At 35.2% G+C, this 19,187-nt stretch overlaps 4 protein-coding genes across 4 annotated transcripts; 1 reads left to right on the plus strand and 3 right to left on the minus strand.

The window, feature by feature from the left end:
• Positions 1-408: 408 nt before the first annotated feature.
• LOC120132023 (probable serine/threonine-protein kinase PBL18) lies at positions 409-3,112 on the minus strand. The gene is made up of 6 exons (XM_039148877.1): positions 3,010-3,112; positions 2,193-2,542; positions 1,945-2,080; positions 1,659-1,795; positions 1,421-1,544; positions 409-878 (listed from the first exon to the last, which is right to left on the minus strand). Exons 1-6 carry the CDS (start codon positions 3,068-3,070, stop codon positions 457-459), a joined length of 1,230 nt encoding a protein of 409 aa, XP_039004808.1. The 5' UTR covers positions 3,071-3,112; the 3' UTR covers positions 409-456.
• A 1,877-nt stretch (positions 3,113-4,989) lies between these two features.
• LOC120132025 (CBL-interacting serine/threonine-protein kinase 26-like) lies at positions 4,990-8,605 on the plus strand. Its single transcript, XM_039148879.1, has 2 exons — positions 4,990-5,194; positions 8,435-8,605. The coding sequence occupies exons 1-2, from the start codon at positions 5,042-5,044 to the stop codon at positions 8,588-8,590; spliced, it is 309 nt and encodes a 102-aa protein (XP_039004810.1). The 5' UTR covers positions 4,990-5,041; the 3' UTR covers positions 8,591-8,605.
• A 2,008-nt stretch (positions 8,606-10,613) lies between these two features.
• Positions 10,614-11,592, minus strand: LOC120132069 (lamin-like protein). Its single transcript, XM_039148913.1, has 2 exons — positions 11,379-11,592; positions 10,614-11,263 (listed from the first exon to the last, which is right to left on the minus strand). Exons 1-2 carry the CDS (start codon positions 11,590-11,592, stop codon positions 10,773-10,775), a joined length of 705 nt encoding a protein of 234 aa, XP_039004844.1. The 3' UTR covers positions 10,614-10,772.
• Positions 11,593-17,568: 5,976 nt separating this feature from the next.
• LOC120132070 (protein NRT1/ PTR FAMILY 4.5-like) lies at positions 17,569-19,183 on the minus strand (the record flags this gene model as incomplete). Its single annotated transcript, XM_039148915.1, has 3 exons — positions 17,569-18,456; positions 18,568-18,692; positions 18,779-19,183. Coding segments are annotated over 3 exons (1,377 nt in total), but the record flags the coding sequence as incomplete, so codon positions are not given.
• Positions 19,184-19,187: the final 4 nt, after the last annotated feature.

Genomic DNA, 19,187 nt, shown 5'->3' on the forward strand with positions numbered 1-19,187 from the left:
TATGGCGGAGTCGCATTGTGAGGCAACTAAAACCCTAGAATCGCAAATTGGGATGGCATATTCGCATTTTAGTTAGGGTAAATACGAAATTCGGTATCTACACTTTGTATTATAGTTCAAAATAGTACTTATAGTTTTCTTAACACAATTTGGTACTTAAATTTGGCTACAGGTTCAAATTGGTACTTAATAATCTTTTATTCGAAATTAATAATTGAATTTAGTCTTCTGTTTCAAATTTTAACCACTTGAATCAAAATAACCTTCAAGTAATATTTTTAAATTAATCTAAAGTGATTACAAGATAATATTTGTTCGAAAGTTTTTTAGCCTCTCGATAATGAGACACATCGTAGATACAACTGTTCGAATCGAAAAGAAGAACAATATTTTATAAACCTCCGAATAATTAAAATGTGCACCTGTCTCGTAAAAGAAAACAAAAAACAGTACTTTTCAACGTGAATTTGCAGTTGGAACTCTTGCCTTGCGAGGGCCATTTGTATGCTTAATCCTATGGAAATCCAGCTTTTCTCGTGACTGTTGAGGTGGCGTTCTTGGTGTATCCATTGTTGCATGGAGTCGTTCCAATGAAACCTGAACATCGGCCATGGAAGGCCGGTTCTTCGGATCTGAGTGTAAGCATTGCAATGCAAGAGCAGCAGCTGCTTGTGCTCCTTTCTTAGAGTACTGTCCCCCCAGCCTTGTGTCCATTATCCTTAGCATTTTCCTGTTGTCACTTAGGAAGGGCTTTGCCCAGTCAACCAGTGTGTCTTCGGAAAAACCAGCTACCTCGTCATCCATTACCCGTCGTCCCGAAAGTAACTCTAAGAGTACGACACCGAAGCTGTACACATCACTCTTTGGGGTCAAACGACCTGCAAGGTTTAAACTTGTCCGTTAGTAGGATGGATAGGTAGCCCCTCACTGAAAACCACATACAAAGAAAACAAATGTCATATCGATGTACCAATAAGGTGTTTATTCCCAATTTTTTCTTTCATGAACATTATACCTTTCAACCCGAAGAATTCTGAGAATATTAGAAAACTAAATTTACGAAGCCTAGTTTGATCTTTCTCAACAAAAAGAGTCTTGTTTCGATTTTTCGACCGAAATTTTTTGTTCTACTATAGCGATTGTATTGCAGTCTGCAGATACAATTAGTTCCACCTCCCAAACTTTTTCTTTTAGTTTAGTTTCCTTAAGAGTGAAATAAATCGGTTGCTATTGCGATCATGTTCCCAGTGAATTATATGTATCATGTTCTATTGCTCCAAACCTCTGTTTGTAATGCTATATGATCCGTTTTCCGAACTTACTTGTTAAACACAATTCAGGAGGATGAGATGAACAATGCCAAGTAGCATGGTAACATGGTCAAAGAACAGATATTACTCATAAGAAAGGTGATGTGCACCTGTTGCAACGTATTCGGGAGCTGCATAACCTTGAGTCCCAATAACTCTGGTTGAGACATGGGTGTTATCACCAGTTGGACCATCTCTTGCCAAGCCAAAATCTGAAAGCTTTGCATTGTAGTCCTACATGAGTTTAAACAGAAACAGCATTGGTCATTAAATTAAAAGTTTTAGCAACAGGAAGATCTGAGTAATACAACTCAATGACAAGTCGGAATTTCTGAGGCATCAGCATACCGAATCGAGAAGAATGTTAGAGGCCTTCAAATCACGGTAGATTACATTAGCATTTAAACTATGTAAATAGGACAATCCCCGTGCAACGCCCCTAGCGATGTGCATTCGTGTAGCCCAGGAAATTGGTTGAACACCTTCTGAAAGAAGAAAACAATCACGGTTAGTCAAACTGTATCACTACAGCAGCCCTGAATAAGGCCTCTGTGAATAGAAGACAACCAGACTCATAAGAAGAAGATAAAGGGGAAAACGAATGAGCAAAATCTGCAGAAAGAGACATGCTTACTTCTAAACAAATGATTCTCCAAACTTCCCTTTGGCATAAACTCATAAACCAAAAGCCTATTCTCAGACTCAGCACAATAACCAATGAGTTTCACAAGATTTTCATGGTGAAGCTGACCCAAATAGTTAACTTCAGCCTACAAGTGTGTCAGAATGGAATCAGTTTCACATATTAACTGGAAAAAAATATCTAAAAGAAAGAAAACCTGGAAAATAGGAAATAAAACTTGTAAAGAAAAGAGTACACACAAGCCATTCCCTGTGGCCTTGAAAGCTTTCTTCTTTGAGTTTTTTTATAGCCACGACAATTCCAGTTCCCGGCTTGGTAGGAGCAAAAGTGTTCTCATCAATCCAACCTTTGAAAACCCATCCAAATCCACCCTCTCCGATTTCTGACCGGAAGTTTTTGGAGGCATTTTTAAGATCAGAAAAGCTGAAAGACTTGAGGTTGCTAGAAACAGATGTATCAACTTTGAGATTGCTGGAAACTCGTGCATAAGATTTATCTGCTACAAATTGCTTGTTCGAATTTTGGTGAGATGATTTCTTGGTGGAAGATATTGATTCCGGCTTTATCTTACTATGAATCTTTGAATCACCTAAAATAACAAACAGCAGAAGCCATAAATTTATTGCCCTCTAAACCATATCAAAACTGCACTGCTTATCGATAAAACTCTCAATTGTGCTCATAATTCATTGCTAGTTGCTTAAAACACAACTGCTGAACCCCTTTGCAAGATTCAGATCAATTACTACTGAGAATTGATGACTCCATCAAGAAATTAAATGGGATTAATCCATTATAAACCAAGTGAATTTAAGCTTAGAAGCAAATTTGCCTAATAACAATCCCCACTCTAATTAAGCGACCAGCAGAAAGCCAATTGTGTAAGTAGCCAATTAGCCATCTAATTCTAAACCCATTGCTCAGTGAACTTCCCTCTTTCAAACAAAAACTGCAAAATAGTTCCTGGGTCAACGCAAGAAGAACCCAAACCACTGAATCCATAATACAAATAACCAAAAAGAAAATAACAAAATGTTATTAAGAAATTCATCTGACCTGAAAGGTTAGTGGAAGAAACATGAGCGCACTTTGCAGGTTTCGGCCAACAAATCCCCATGGTAGTGGATCAGATCACATAAAGAAGATGGTCAAATCATATAATTATAGTGGTTCTCAACGAAGACGATAACCCATGAAAAGGGTGGAAGAAAAAAATATAGTAAGGACAAGAAAAATCCAAAAAGTCAAAATTTACCATTGAAAGAGAGGCTCCTGAAATGGAAATAGTCAATGGAAGATGTTGAAGGTTTCAAGCTTAGGTTGGATGCAAGCTTTTAGAAAGCCTTTACCCCCAAAAAAAGATTAAAAAAATTAAAAAAAAGGTATTTTGACTATTGACTTTACAGCACACAAATGCACGCACTGATCCTTTCTTTACTTTCAAATCTCGCCCATCCCAAATAATATTAAAATACAAATGTAAGAATGTAAGAGCATAAAAAGTACTTGTTTTTTAATTACATGGTTTTTAATTTTTCACATTAAAAACAAATCTATCAACTTTATGAAGTAATTGATATTAAATTTAAGGTCTTTTTTAGCAAACAAACAATGAGAGTATACTTTAATTTCATTGTTGAAACTTAAAGGAGACTTATGACAAGGTTTTAAATGAAAAGGGGGTTGAATGGAAAGGCAAATTTGCTAACATACTATCTACCAACTGCAAGAGACTTATGGCAATAGCTAAAAGTAAGAGACTTGTTCAAATAAAGCAGGGCTGCAGCCGTCGTAATGAGACACATGAACAACGCATTGCATGCTTGGCAAACTCGATCCATTGTTTAGACAAATTTCTTAATGCAGTTTTGTATGAATGCTTATTTCAATAGTCAATTGATTTCGGCGCCAATTTAATAAATAGTTTTATTTAGGTAAAAATATATTCTTGGTAGCTATTTTTCATAGTTGTTGAATTATTGATAATCCGGGTTAGTCAATTTAGTTAAAGAAAAAGTAGCAGGTGGCAAAAGTTTGTCTGGTTATATAGTCTCAAGGATCAACTTATTCTTATTAAGTATAACATTTTCTTACCCTTATATTAGTTTGTCTTACGCATCCCATTCTTCCTCCTATGATGTTTCTTCGAGTCTTTTATTTAAGCTCTTGAACCAACTCAAAGGCCATCTCTTTCCCCATAATTCTTTTTTTTTTGGTACACTTTCCCCATAATTCTTTCCTGCACTTTCTTCTTTCTTATCCAGACTTTCAAGTATATCCCCGTTTTCGCCCTCTTCCAATCATTTTCATTCTTTCAATCATAGTATGTTTACATATTATTTTATTATTTAGTTGCTCTTGGTAATGGTATATATTTTTTGAAATTCCAGGCTTTCTACTTTGTAGTGCCGTTATTGAGTTTGCTTTGAAGCTTGTACGTTTTCGTACGAAAGGGATTCAATTTTGACCGCTGGCTGATGTTTCTTGACCCTTATAGGCCTTAGTTCATACTCCGTGAAATCAGTTCCAGCTCCGAATTTAATTTACTTTTCTGGGTAATTCTTAAATTTCTTAAATCCGCTAAAAGCTTTAGACTTTGATCTATCTTCCTTGACAGTTCATGACAGTTGGGGATAGTTCATGCTTTTCTGGGTAATTCTTGAATTCCCACCGAATGTCCAAATTGAATATTCACTCTCTAACATTCTTTTTGCTTCATGTTTTGATGTTTTAACCCTTTCTTTTATGATTGATGCTATGTAAAGCTGTAAAATTGAGTGACGAAGATGCTGGTCTGGGATTTATGCGATGATATTTTTCTCAGGAACAAGATTTCGAAGCTTGCAAAAGGTGAATTCAAGCTGTTAGCGGGATGAATCGAACTAAAATTAAGCGTCGAGTGGGTAAATATGAGATGGGAAGGACTCTTGGGGAACTGGGAAGGAACATTTGCTAAAGTGAAGTTTTGATGCTTGCATGTTGTCATGCATATTTATTTTTTATGTTGGCCTTTAATGTTAGGAAATTATTTTCCTTCACAAATTTTTGTCTTGCTTTTCTGTATTCATTTCCGCTTGGTTTGATACTAATGCCTACATATCTCTTTCTTATGTTGCAGCGCATTACAATTCCTGAATTTTTGAAGGATGAATGGTTTAAAAAGGATTACAGGCCTCCTGTTTTTGAGGAGAAAGATGATACAAATTTAGATGACGTTGAAGCTGTTTTTAAGGATTATGAAGTAAGTTGATGCGATCTTTCTCCAAGTTATAGAATAATCTCGACATCAAATACTGTAGAAGGTGTTGTTTCTGGTGAATGTCCTTTCAGTGTACGCCCCACACGTTGGCCTAGGTGAGGGGGAGAAACGTTGCTTCTGGGATCAGTTAGATGATGTACTTAGGAGCATTTCGGATGACCAAAGAGTTTTCATAGGGGGAGACTTCAATGACCATATAGGTAGTGCAATCGACGGGTATGACAGTGTTCATGGGGGTTTCGGTTTTGATAGTAGGAATGAGGAGGGGCGAACGTTGCTTTAATTTGCTACTGCACACGATATGGTGATCACTAACTCCTTTAACAAGAGAGATGTGAACTTGATTACGTTCCATAGCGGGGGACATTGTACCCAAATCGATTACATCCTGGTTCGAAATCGGGATCGATGGGCTTGCATTGACTGTAAGGTATTCCCTGAAGAGGCATGTGCATCACAACACAAATTGTTGGTTTTGGTGTTCCGTGTACTCCACGGGCGAAACACTCATAGGAGGGCTAAACTTGGTAAACCTAGGATTCTTTGGAAGAACTTACATGGAGCGACAGCTGATGACTTTAGGAGTAAGGTTTTGTCTATTACAGGTTTTGGAACTACAAACTCAAATAATGCATATATGTTTATGGAAAAATATGACAAATTCAATCAGAGAGGTGGGCAAAAACACCCTTAGGTTGTCGACAGGGAAGGTCAAGGAACATAAAGAATCGTGGTGGTGGAACGACGAAGTTCAAACTAAGGTGAAGACAAAGCAAACCTGCTTCAAGAAGTTTCTACAATGCAATGACGACGAAGAAAGATCGAGAGCTAAACAAAGATACAAGGAGGCAAAGCAGGAAACCAAGAAAACAGTGGCTAAAGCAAAGGATAAGGCATACGAGGAAATGTGCAAGAGATTAGACACCAAGGAAGGAAAAAATGGCATCGTCATGCTTGCAAAATCCAGGGAAAATAGGAAAAAGGATCTAGGTAGAATTAGGTTTATTAAGGACAACAATGGTGTTCTTTTAGTGAAAGATCATGTTATTAATAGGGTTTTGGTAGTTACTTCTTTGATTTATTTAATGACGATGCCTCTCCCTGTAGAGATAGTATCGTTGATGGGTCAGCCGACCATCATACTACGACCAATGACTGCCCTACAAGTAAGATTGGGTTTGAGGAAGTCAAATGGCTCTTAGAAAGATGGGGAGGGACAAAGCTGTCGGTACATATCAAATTCCTATCACTGTGTGGTTGGCACTAGGAGATGAGAGAGTTAAGTAGTTGACTAACATCTTTAATATTATTTTAGAGACTGCCAAGATGTAAGAGGAGTAGAGAGAGTCTACGGTGATTCCAATCTATAAGAATAAAGGCGATCCCCAACGTTGTGGAAACTACAGAGGTATTAAACTACTCAACCATACCATGAAGCTATGAGAAAGGGTGATAGAGGCTAGGTTGAGACAGGTTACTAAGGTTGAGACAAGTTACTAGGGTTTCGGAAAACTAATTTGGCTTTATGCCAGGCAGGTCTACTACGGAGGCGATTCATCTACTTCGACAGCTTATGGATAAATATAGGGAAAAAAATAGAGATCTTCACATGGCGTTCATTGACCTTGAGAAGGCTTATGATAGCGTTCCCCGTGAAACGATCTGGAAGACCTTGGAAACAAGATGGATTCCAACTGCTTATATCCGGGCGATTCGTGATATGTACTGTAGATCTACTACATACGTCAGGACTACAGTTGGCGACACCGAGGCATTCCCGGTGGAAATCAGACTCCACCTGGGGTCGGCTCTTAGTCCTTACATCTTCGCCTTGATTATGGACGACATCTATTGTGCGACACCAGACGGTGTTCCATGGTGTATGCTTTTCGCTGACGACATTGTCCTAGTTGCTAAAACAAAAACTAAGCTGAATAGTAGACTGGCTACCTGGAAGACTATTTTAGAAGAAAAAAGTTTAAGGATCAATATTGAAAAGACAATATTTATTTTCAAACTTCAGTGGGAACCAAAACGATGAAGATGTAGAAGTATCCATCGAAGGACATGTTCTCCCCTCAAAGGATTGTTTCAAGTATCTAGAGTCTATGATACATAAAGATGGAGGTGTAGATGATGACGTTACACACCGTATAAAGGCGGGATGGCTAAAGTAGAGGGCTACTACTGGAGTTTTGTGTGACAAGAAGGTGCCTCTAAAACTTAAGGAAAAATTTTATAGAATGACAATAAGACCAGCGCTGCTGTATGGATCAGAATGTTGGGCAATCAAAAAGGATCACGTAAGGAGGATGGAGGCCGCAGAAATGAGAATGCTTCGATGGGCATATGGTAGGACTCTGTGGGATATGACACCAAACTCTGCTATTAGGATGTCCTTGGGGGTGGTGCATGTATCCGAAAAATTGAGGGAGGGAAGACTACGGTGGTTTGGGCATGTCCTTAGGCGAAAACCGTCGGATGCGGTCAGGAGAGTAGAGTCGATTACAGTCGACGGTGCCAGAAGGAGAGGACGACCAAGGCGGAAGTGGGAAGACTGCTTGAGACCTGATTTGAAGGATTTAGCTCTTACCGAGGACATGACCTCTAATAGGAAAGTATGGAGACTTAAGACCAGGGTAGCCGAGTAGTGCGGGTCACAACCATAGAGTGTAACATCTCTGTCTTCTTTCTAATGCCTTTGTAGTAATTTCCATGACTTCTATTTTTTATACATTTCTGTTATTAGAATTTATGAAGGCTTAGAACTAGGGTAGCGAAGTAGTGTTGCCTTAGTTTAGGTTTTAATCTATTTGACTTTATACCTTCTCGTAGCTTGCTATCGTTGACTTCTGTGTATCATTCTCTTCAGTTTTCCTCTTTTTAAATTTAGCCGGATCTTACGTTTCTGTCTATATGCAGAGATTTTTACGCAGGGATTTATTTGCAGGGATTACTTCCCATTATATACGTTCATATGAAGACTGCATATGAAGATTGTTCAACGATGTATTTATTTACTTATTTATATTTGCATTGCATTTTATCTTTATTTTTAATTTTTTGACTGTCGGAGGTCTTCCACATAAGCTGTTCTTAACCTGGCGTTGGGGGCAGCCTACTACCCTACCTCCCCTATCCCATTGCATATGGAAATAGGGTTTTATTGTTGTTGTTTTACGTTTTTATCTTAATAAGTTCGAAGTGTTGATCATGTAAGAGGAGCACCATGTGACAGAAAAGAGAGAAGAACAACCAACAGCCATGAACGCTTTCGAGTTAATTTCTATGTCAAAAGGGTTAAACCTCAGGAATGATGCAGAAGAGGTATGTATATTAAGAGGTTTTTCGTTTTCTCGACTTCATTTTCTTATATGACCTATCAAACCCCGGGGTTACCTTTCCTTTGCACGACTTTTATGTCATCATAACAGAAATCTGAAATCCACAGTATGATAGGCTATCAAAATCGATAACAATCTGGCCCTGAATTAACAGTTGGGTTATGGAAGTATCAAGTGTTTCTAATTTTGGATCAATAGGTCTTCAAGGTTTCGGATGATAAACTAAAACGAGATTGGTTGTCGAAAAATTGGTTGATTTCAGAGCAAACATATTCCTTTGCTCGAGGAAGATTGTAATAATTTAGAAAATCGAGTTTTGTACTTAAACTAACCGTTGGCGATTCTATTTTCTGCAGGGATTTAAGAAATAAACAAGGTTTACATCTAAATGTCCTGCTAATGAGATTATTCATAAAATAGAAGAAGCGGCAAAGCCTCTGGGGTTTGATGTCCTCAGGAAAAACACAAGGTGAACAAACCTTAAACACTATATAATGAAGGTAATTATCGAATTATATATATATATATAATATCTTTGTGTTGTATTGTTTTATATAGATGAGACTCGAGAATCTGAAAGCAGGAAGAAAAGGGAACCTTAACGTCGCCACTGAGGTAACCTAACTTAAAGTGATATCTTGGCTTATATTTTGTACTGATCAAACTGTTTAGTTTGTCAACCAGATATTTCAAGCGGCACCCTGTTTGCATATGGTTGAGGTTCGAAAAGCGAAGGGGGACACATTGGAGTTCAATACGGTACCCTGCAACTCCTCTATCCTTATAATTCCATTGCATTTTCTAGATATATCGTATTGTTTTTTTCCGATTTGGACAAGCTAGCGATTAGAGTTATGTTGATTTGATTGCTCGTTGCCGACCGAAGTGGAACTACAGTTTTGCTCTGGAAATGAAGTTGATCAAATGTGGACAGTATGTTCCAAGTTCTGGTTCTATATTAATCCTTGGATCATCTCTATGAATTTATTCGAGTTGAGTGTTCTTGAGCAACACAAAGCATATTAAATCTCGATAATGTCAAACAATCATTGTCGGGATCAATGAGATCGAAGTATAGGATGTTAAACACAGATGGTCTAATGTGCTTGCTCAAACTAAGTATCAGAATTTTAACAATAGCTCATAGAAACCTGTTTTCTGGTCTTTAAATATCCATAGCAACATACATGAGTTGCAGTTGATTCATCTGCTTATTGCTGAGATTATAATTTGCTGGCGATTAAAGGTTTTTTTTTGTCTGCAGTTCTACAAAAGCCTTTCGAGCTGTCTGGAAGATGATGTCTGGAAAAGTGAACATGACAGAAGTGAATTGAACATTCAAGTCCCCCATGTCTCCAAGTTTAAAAGTATTCGATCTGTTTTGTTCCATGTTGCTTTGAATGTTCTTGTTTTGCTCCAATATCTTCATTCTTTTGTAGGATTAAACAGCCATGATTGTTCCAATTGTTTTCCATGTTTGGAAAGCATTGATAATTCCCATGGTTCATTGTAAGAAAACATTAAAAGAAATTACAAATACATGAAAATGAAAATGATTTTACGAATACATGAAAACAATTATAATAATTAATAATTGATACCAAGGAGTAATGATTACTCATTCTTAGTTTTGCATAAAAATGAAAAAAAAAATCAAAAATGATAATTTTGGGATAAATTCAGGTAATATATATTTAAATATTTATTTAAAGATTCTCAATCAATTAAATACAGACGAGGCCGTCTTGTTCGTACATGTGATGGTAATGAGTTTTATCTATTGACTATACAATTGTGATATAAATAATTGTATTATATAATTGTAAGTTATGAATTATATTTTAAATTATTTATGATAATATGAGCATATAATATAGATATAATTATTTAAACTTGAATATTTAAAAAATATTTTTTTATTATTGAAACTATTTAATAAAATAGATGTAATAATATCCCATTTAAATATTTGACGGATAATAAGTAGTTTCAATTTGTATAAAAATATAGAAGTTTGAGGAGTTGTAGATAATTTTAAAAGTTATTAGGGACTTATAAGAAAATAATATATTAAAAAATTAATATGATACTAATTATTTTTATTAAATTACTGTTTTTGTTATTTTACAAGAACTAAATATACCAAATCCTAAGCACTCGTACACTCGCAGATCACTACTAAAATCGTATGAAGGAAAGAATATAAAGAAAGAAAATCAAAGCATCGACATTATGCAAACAATTTGTAACGACACTAGGAAGCCATTGAATCTGGGGTCAAAAGAAATGGATCCAGAACCAGACGCTTCATCCTTATCGCTATCCTCTCCAATGGGGTGATCGAAGTTCGCCGGCACGATGGTCTCCGGGACGGAATCATCGCTCTCGAAATCAGGACTGTTGGGCGCCGGCGCATCATCAGGTGGATCTTGTAAGCTCTTGGGCAACCCTCGGCCGTGCGTCACGTTTACCTTGAACCGCTGACCGTTGTTGCATTGCTCGCCGTCGTAATCACCGGAGAAGAAATAGGTCACCCTTTCTTTCAGTAGAGGGACCGCTACCGAGATTGGATGAGGAGCCGTGGACGACGGATCCGCCGCCGACCATTGGATCGTGTCGTTTGGGAGAGCGTCATCGTAATCGCAGAGATTGTACGTGGTGATATTGTACGTTTGGATTATCGAATGGTTGTTATCCGTACTGAAGACTGTTAAATGAAATAAAAAACATTTCCATGTCTGGGTTGAAATCATTTTCTTCCATTAATAGATATATACCAAAAATCCATAGATTTTTCATCACATGACATAAAAAGGACTTACTGAGGAAATCTCCCAAGCTAAACTTGTTGGAATCAGCCCATTTCCGGTAATCAACGTCAGGCTTTTCGAGGGTATCAAACCAGCCAAGGGAATCACCAACTGTGTAGTTCTTGTAAGCATCGACGGACCCTGGAAACGACAGAACCAGAAGACATGAGACAATGGTGAAGAATTGCACAACTGAAGCCTTGTGATAAACAGAGCTATGTCCCATATTTCTTGGGTTTCAGTAAATGCTTTTCTGTGAAGACTTTGAAAGCTATGGAATAAGCCAGAGTTGAGGTCAGTAAATGCTTTTCTGTGAAGACTTTGAAAGCTATGGAATAAGCCAGAGTTGAGATAGCCTTGCCTTTTGCATGGAATTACTGTAATGGTTTCCCTTTATTTATTTGTTTAGGGTTCCAATAACCCATTAAATTGAGAGATTCAACTTATGTTTTCGTGAACAGCTGAGTAAGTGATAAGAAAGGAATAATTACCAACCGATTACCCAAAACTTGAATAATCAACTCCCATAAAAGCATGAGAAGATGAGTGTGATGAAGAAGATAAAAAAAAACATTTTGGTCATCGTATTTTTAAGGGTAAATTATACATTAAGTATTTAAATTATCAATTTTGGTCCGTTTTAGTATTTAAAATTTTATTTTTTTTAAAATCATACATAAAGTTTAGTGTTTGTTTCACTTTAGTATCTCAATTCAAAATTAAATGTTAATTTTTAAATTTTTTTAAAGTTTAGGTACTAAAACAAACTAAAATTGATAATTTAAGTACTAAACGCGTTATTAAATGTGGGTACTAAAATAAAAAAATAAACTTTAGGTATGATGTTGAAAAAGTTGAAAGTTTAGGTAGTAAAACGAATCAAAACTATAGTTTAGATATTAAATGCGTAGTTTACCCTATTTTTAATACCATGTTATAAAAATTTATTAACAATTTTGATATATATATATATATATATTAAAAATTAATTTCAAATAACATTTATATCTATAATTACATATTAAATTTGGGATTTGATTTATATTCACTTAATACTTGAAAGACCGTGACAATGGATTATGATCCCTTCAATTCATTATATGGTAAATATTTAATTTTAAAAACTTTATTTAATAATTATAATAAATAAATAGGGCAGTTAATTAGGGTTATACTTGGGAAAACCTGCAATAAGTTGCTTGTTGAATTTTGTAGGATAAATTAAAATTAAAATTAAAATTAAAATTAAAATTAAATGAAAGTAATATTCTGAAAGCTATGTATTAATAATTTATTTGTCTTATATAGTCGTTGAGAAGTCATCTTGAATGGATCCATAAAAGGAGCAACCAAATTGATCGGGTTGGCATTTGGAACAATAATTAAACCACCGCACAAACATTGAATTATTCACCCTAATATCATTGATTTCACCAAATATTTTTTTTTTCCTATCAAAGTTTGTTGATGTTCCTACCCGGCTTCCTCGGTTGTGGGAAAAATTATTTTCCCATATAAAAATTAGCTGACCCTATTCCCATATGTAATATGGTAAGGGAAGGTATGGTAGTAGGTTGCCCCCAACGCTAGGTTGAGAGCAACTTCCGTGGAAGATCTCCGGCAATTATGAATTGCCCACCGTGGGACTCGATCCCACGACCACAAGGTTAAGAGCATTGCGCTCTACCAACTGAGCTGGACGGGCTTCTTATTAGTCTAAAGACGCCGTGTATTCTGAGGGTCTTTTTAATTTACCTGAAGACGTCATGTAATCGTGGAGTTTTCTTCATTTTCATAAAGACGCCATGCAGTCGTGGAGTCTTCATATTTAGCTTGAAGATGCTTGGAACACTTGATATCTTTAGGTTAGTATTGTTCAATTCACCCTATATGAGAAAATAATCCTTAAGTTGGACTATATTAAAATTTAAAAAATCTCACTTACATTATCTCAATCATTTTGCCGTCCCTACCCACAATAATCTTAAAAATAAGAATAAATTAAATCATTAATCATTGAATATTTCATTTTTTTCCTTCTACCGATCACTTGACCTAGTTCTCTGAAACCTTCTCAAATGCTTAAAATACCTTTTCAAGTTTTCGACTCTTCTAAGCTTTGATATACTTTTCATGTCGTTGGATCGTCTCAACTATCATCACGTTGTATTGAATGTAACGGTACAGTTATCTAATTAAAACACAAAATAAAATTTAATGATAAAATTAAATATTTTGAAGTTCAGTTATAAAATTGATGTATGAGCTAAAATTTAATGACTAAGGATGCAGTTTATCCTAAAAATAAAACAATATTAAGTTTGTTGAGATGTTCTTGACATCGATAATTAAAATATATTATTGATGGATATATCATCCAACCGTTGAAGCTTTTGATGTTGAAGTTAAAAGATAGTTGTATGTTTTATGTTTTTAAAATGGCTTTAAGGGTCAAGGTGGCATGTAGGAGATTAAATTTATCAATTTCGTCTTTATCGTATTTTTGCATCAATTTTACTCTCGGAGTTGTTTAATTTCATCAATGTCTATCTTTGACAGTCTTGACTAATAGAACTGTTAGTTTCTGCTGATGTGGACGCCATATATTTCCAACTTAGATAATTTTTCTGACATATCAGCCTGATGATGTGGCAATAAAAAATATTATTATTTTTAAATAACAATTTTTCCCTAATCCCAGGAAAAAAAACTCTCGAGTCATTCCTCTATCGCGCCATCGTCATTCACCCCTGCTTTGACCGGTCGTGGCTTGCACTGCCACCACCGTTAGCTTCGGCTTCATCTCTGACCAAACCCTGATCGTTAGATCATCACTGTCGTCCATCGTGAAAATATAAAAGATCGCTTGTCTCATTAGCTTCGATCTTAGTCACCGCCCCCTCCATCGGAAGTGTTACCTCGTCCCAACCATAATCTCGGTGGTCATTTGTCAAAACTCGTCGTCGTTCGTCGTGAATCATCGATCAAAGTTTCATCGAAAAACCTTATCACCGAAACTGATTTTTGCAATTTCCGGCCACCACGACTGTCTGTTTGCCTCACCACATGCTCAACTGAGATCCTTGTAAAATTATGAGAAAAACCCAACCAACGTCGTTGCTTCGTCGTTGCTCATTCACTGATCGTCGAAGGTTCAAAGGAAAAAGGAGGTGCTTTAGGTTTAATTTGGGGTCTCGGTTTGTCCGGCCACCGCTGGGCTGTTTAGAGAGTTCTAGGTCAACGTTTGGGCTTCTTCGGAGTTCCTTGCGACGGTCAGAGGGAGTAATGGCCACCGTCGCGCTATGTCCGGTGACCTTTGGTTTGATTCGGTGAGGGAGAGCATGAGAGAGTTGATTAGGGATTAGGATATTTTTTTTATTTAAAAGATAATAATATTTTTTGTTATTGTCACATAATCAGGGTAGCAAAATTATCTGAGATAAAGCGTCCATATCAGAAGAAACTAACGGTTCTGTTAGACAAGACAGTCAAAAGTAGATATTGATGAAATTAAACAATTTCGAGGACAAAATTGATATGAAAATACGATATGAAAAAAATTGATAAATTTTATCTACTACAGAAGTAACCGTGACCCTTAATCCTTTTCAAATCGTTTACAATCAAGAGTTAAATTAAAATATTCATATTAGAAGTTTGCACCGACTTTGGTTCGAATAAATATGTATATAGGGTGACCGCTGACAAGGAGCTTTGAAACAAATATTTTTTAAGCTTGAGTTTAGTATTTGATACTCTACTCTCTTTCTAAAACAAAACTAGAATTTTTGTCCCCGTTCGTCGGTTTTAAAACAAAAGGTTTAGGACTATGATACTTTAACTAATGTATAAAAATAAGAGTAAACTAATTCATTTGTCATTTATACATTAATTTGGTCATTGAATTTTAGAGCGTTTTAATTTTAATATTAAATTTGACATTAGTTTTTCTATTAAATCGTTATCAATTATCATCCAAATGATGTTTGATGCTAATATATTGACGTACAAGTTAAAAATAGGCTTATATCACAAATACTATATATTTTTTTTATTAGAGTACCTAAAATATTTTTTAGTAAAAATAAATACTTAAGGTTATCTTTTTAGTTAAAATAAGTACCTAAAGTATTTTATGTCAAAATAGGTACTTAAATTATTCAAATTTTTTCGTTTAAGTTCTAAAAAAGTTGTAATTTGTCATTAATTAAAGAATACTTTAGGCATTCGGGTAAAAAAATTGAATACTTTAGTTACATATTTTGACAAAAAAATATAACTTTAAATACTTATATTGACAAAAAAATACTTTAAATACTTAAATGAAAAAAATGATATACTTCAAGTAGTTATTTGTTATATAAGCCTTAAAATCATAATTTTTTATTCAACATCATCATCATGACAAGGAAAATTAAAGTATTTTCACCCGTCGATAAAAATCATCATTTTTATGATGTCTTTCAATAGATATCAATAAACTCATCTCATAATCTTTTATAATTTGATCAATTTAGATTTTTCTAGAACCTCATTAAAACTTACGAAACTACACAAGAAATTTATCATTTTTGGCTTTGCAGATTTTCTCAAATTTGATGCATTCGGAGTATTTGTTCAAGATTTGAATAGTGAGAAGTATTATTTTTAAAAGATAAACAACAAATCTCGAGACTATTCTCACTGGACGACTATTGAAGGAGATCATAACTTAACAATATTGAACATTTAGATAGATTTTTTGTCGATTTTGGAAGAATTTTATGAAAAATTAGTACGAGAAGAAGAATGAGGAGTGAAATGTAGTTATTTTGGTATCAATCTTGTCGTAAATAACAACTGATGACAAGCGATGATTGATTAACAATGATTATCAGAAGAGTTGATGATTTTTATAGAAAATTGAGAAAGAATCGGTCAAATCATTATGTTGTTGACGATTTAACGGTCTAGTAACTAGAAAAAATCAATGTTTAAAGTTTAATGTTAAAATTCAATTTTTTTAAAATTCAGTGATTAAATTGATAAATAAATTAAAGTTTAATGAATAGGAAGACAATTTATCCAAAATAATTATATATTTTTATGATTTATATAAAAATATATTTTATTATTTGATTTAATTTGAATCGGATCAAACTGAACCAAATAATAAATATCTTATTTATGTCTAACCGTGATATGATCTTAACTCTTAAGTATAGCCGTGTAGATCTATGATCTAACGACAAAATAAGCAATTAATATTAAAATAAAATTTAAAATTTCTACCTGAAAAATATTGTAATGATATATGTAAATAGAATTTAATAAATATTAAAAAAAATTACATCCCTCTAACCCCTGTATGATGATCAACTATCAAATGACTATCTTTGATTTTTATGATGTATAAATTACTAAATTAAAATGAACTAATTATTTAGACAATCAATTTTTTAAAACAAAGAAAACACATAAATTGGTTTTAGTCAAAATATAATTTAATAATATGATGTTATAATATTAATGTGTCACCATAAAATAATTTTTTATCATCGTTATAAAATAAAAAAAATTAATACGTCAATAATTTTATTACATCAGGTAAAAATTTGAATAAAAAATATTCTTTATTGTAACTTATTACTTCGACGTGATGAGTGCCAAGTTACTATAATAAATGTAGTAAATCTGTAAATAAATTTTTTTGTGTCGTATTACGTCAAATAATTAACCCCTTATGGTATTCGGCTAAAATTGTCAGAATTTTGTTTACTCAACCTATCCCTTTTTGGGTGGGATTCAATCTTAATGCTCAAATCAAACAAGTCTTGAAGTAAATAATTTTTTTTAATAAAGCCAATGTGATTATAAAATAGTATCTATTTTAAATACTCTTAATCATTTGACAATGAACACTCAATCATTCTGATGTAGTCACTGATGCTCGAACTCGTGACCTCTAAACAACAATGATTCCTTTAACCACTGAGATAAATTGGTTCATGCAATAAATAATTAAATTAATTCAAGAATAATACAAAAATCTATTTATGGTGTACAAGAATGTCTGGCATTACATTTGCACGTGCCTGCGACGACATACGTCTTTATAACCTTAAGCAATACAAATGAAATAATAGGACAAGAAATCACAAACATATTATATGGTAGTTATTGTTTATAATGTCAATATTTCCCTCATCAGCGCCTTTCATCCAACAAATAAGTTGAAAGATTCTTATGTTTTTGATAACTAACTCACCATATCTGCTCCCTGCCCCTTGTTTCGGGCATGGCTTCGGAGTCTGTGGTATCATCTTTGTACTTGTACCATGATGCACAAAGCAGATAGACAATGAAGTTGAGTGTGCTAAGAGCAGCTAGGAACCAATAGAAGAGGTTCAAGTTATTGTCATCCAATTTATCACCCTCTACCCACCCTTTCTTGCTCGGGGCAATCTTCTTGGTGACTGCATTTATAACGTCGACGAAGGCGCCGCTCAAGAAGTACCCAAACGAAAGCGATAGCCATGCGAACGACGTAGACAGAGATTTCATCCTCAACGGAGCCTCCTTGTAGAAGAACTCCATTAGTCCTACCATGGAGAACATGTCTGCTAGTCCAAATATTCCATATTGGAAGGATAGCCAGAATAGACTAATAGGTTTAGATGGATCTTTTATCGCCTGATCCCTCCTCTTAACTTCGATTATGCCGGCGATGCCCATTGATATGATCGAGAGGACAAGACCGACACCGACTCGTTGAAGCTGCGTGATACCGGATGGATGTCCGGTGATTTTTCGAGCGAAAGGGACGACAAGAAACTCATAAATTGGTATTAGGAATGCCATGAAAACTAGAGGAATCACCGGTATCGATGCCGAAGGGAATTTTTTCCCGAAAATTTCGGGATCCATTAAGGACCCTTGGTGCACCGAGAATGTTTGCAATTGTGCCAAGCATGTGTTCATTATAATGGTACTGGCTAAGATGGGCAACATCCTTGTTAGAATCTTGACTTCCTCAATTTGTGTCACTGTGCAAACTTTCCAAGGCTCTGGAGAAATCTCTTGAGGGTCAATGGCAGCCTTGTCTAGTAATCTGGTTTAGTCATTAATTAGCATAAAGTGTATTAGATTACTCACAAGAAGAGTATTTGATTTTTTATTTATTCAGTTTCCATGAAACAATAGCAAGTTCATGGTGTTTCACCTGAACTGATTTGTATGAGGGAGTTTTTCATCATAATGATGTTCGTCGTTATCATTGCTCTCGAAAAGTTCGTCGGAGTTTTCCGGTAATTGCAATCGTCTGTTCTTGACTGCGACAACGATAACCTGAACGATCAAACAATTGATTCTTGTATCAGGAGTCACATAAAAGAACATGTAATGGATTTAAGCATAGCACAGAGACGGGAAACCTGTGCTATTCTCAATAGAGGGCTGTTCCCAAGAGGTGGATAGTGATAAAATGGCTTCCCGAGGCCAATTGCAATGAATCCAACAATTGCAGCCATAGTTCCCATGAAGAAACCCCAGTACCAAGCTTCGTTTATACTAACCCAAACGACGAACGAGACGCCGACCATAGCACCAAAAGTGGTGCTCAACATGTACCAATTGAAATAGCTTCCAAGCTGCTTTGCTTCTTTCGGATCCTTGTGATCAAACTGGTCAGCACCAAGTGCTGGAAGTGCTCCCTTAACTCCGCCTGTACCGATGGATAATATCAAAAGCGAGCCGTAGAACATCACCGCTACTTTACCTTTGACACAACCTTTCTGGCAAGTAATATCTGGTTGCAGGTCTTTCGAATAAGCCTGGATGGTG

This window comes from Hibiscus syriacus, unplaced genomic scaffold, assembly GCF_006381635.1.
Source record: "Hibiscus syriacus cultivar Baekdansim isolate YM2019G1 unplaced genomic scaffold, ASM638163v2 tig00110557_pilon, whole genome shotgun sequence".
Taxonomy (NCBI): domain Eukaryota; kingdom Viridiplantae; phylum Streptophyta; class Magnoliopsida; order Malvales; family Malvaceae; genus Hibiscus; species Hibiscus syriacus.

Coding starts and splice junctions, on each gene's coding strand:
- LOC120132025 (XM_039148879.1), top strand. CDS start 5,042: ATGCCTACATATCTCTTTCTTATGTTGCAGCGCATTACAATTCCTGAA. Junction 5,195..8,434: donor CTGTTTTTAAGGATTATGAA/GTAAGTTGATGC, acceptor ATCATGTAAGAG/GAGCACCATGTGACAGAAAA.
- LOC120132023 (XM_039148877.1), bottom strand. CDS start 3,070: ATGGGGATTTGTTGGCCGAAACCTGCAAAGTGCGCTCATGTTTCTTCC. Junction 2,081..2,192: donor AAGGCCACAGGGAATGGCTT/GTGTGTACTCTT, acceptor ACACACTTGTAG/GCTGAAGTTAACTATTTGGG. Junction 1,545..1,658: donor CTAACATTCTTCTCGATTCG/GTATGCTGATGC, acceptor AAACTCATGTAG/GACTACAATGCAAAGCTTTC.
- LOC120132069 (XM_039148913.1), bottom strand. CDS start 11,592: ATGGGACATAGCTCTGTTTATCACAAGGCTTCAGTTGTGCAATTCTTC. Junction 11,264..11,378: donor TAGCTTGGGAGATTTCCTCA/GTAAGTCCTTTT, acceptor TTCATTTAACAG/TCTTCAGTACGGATAACAAC.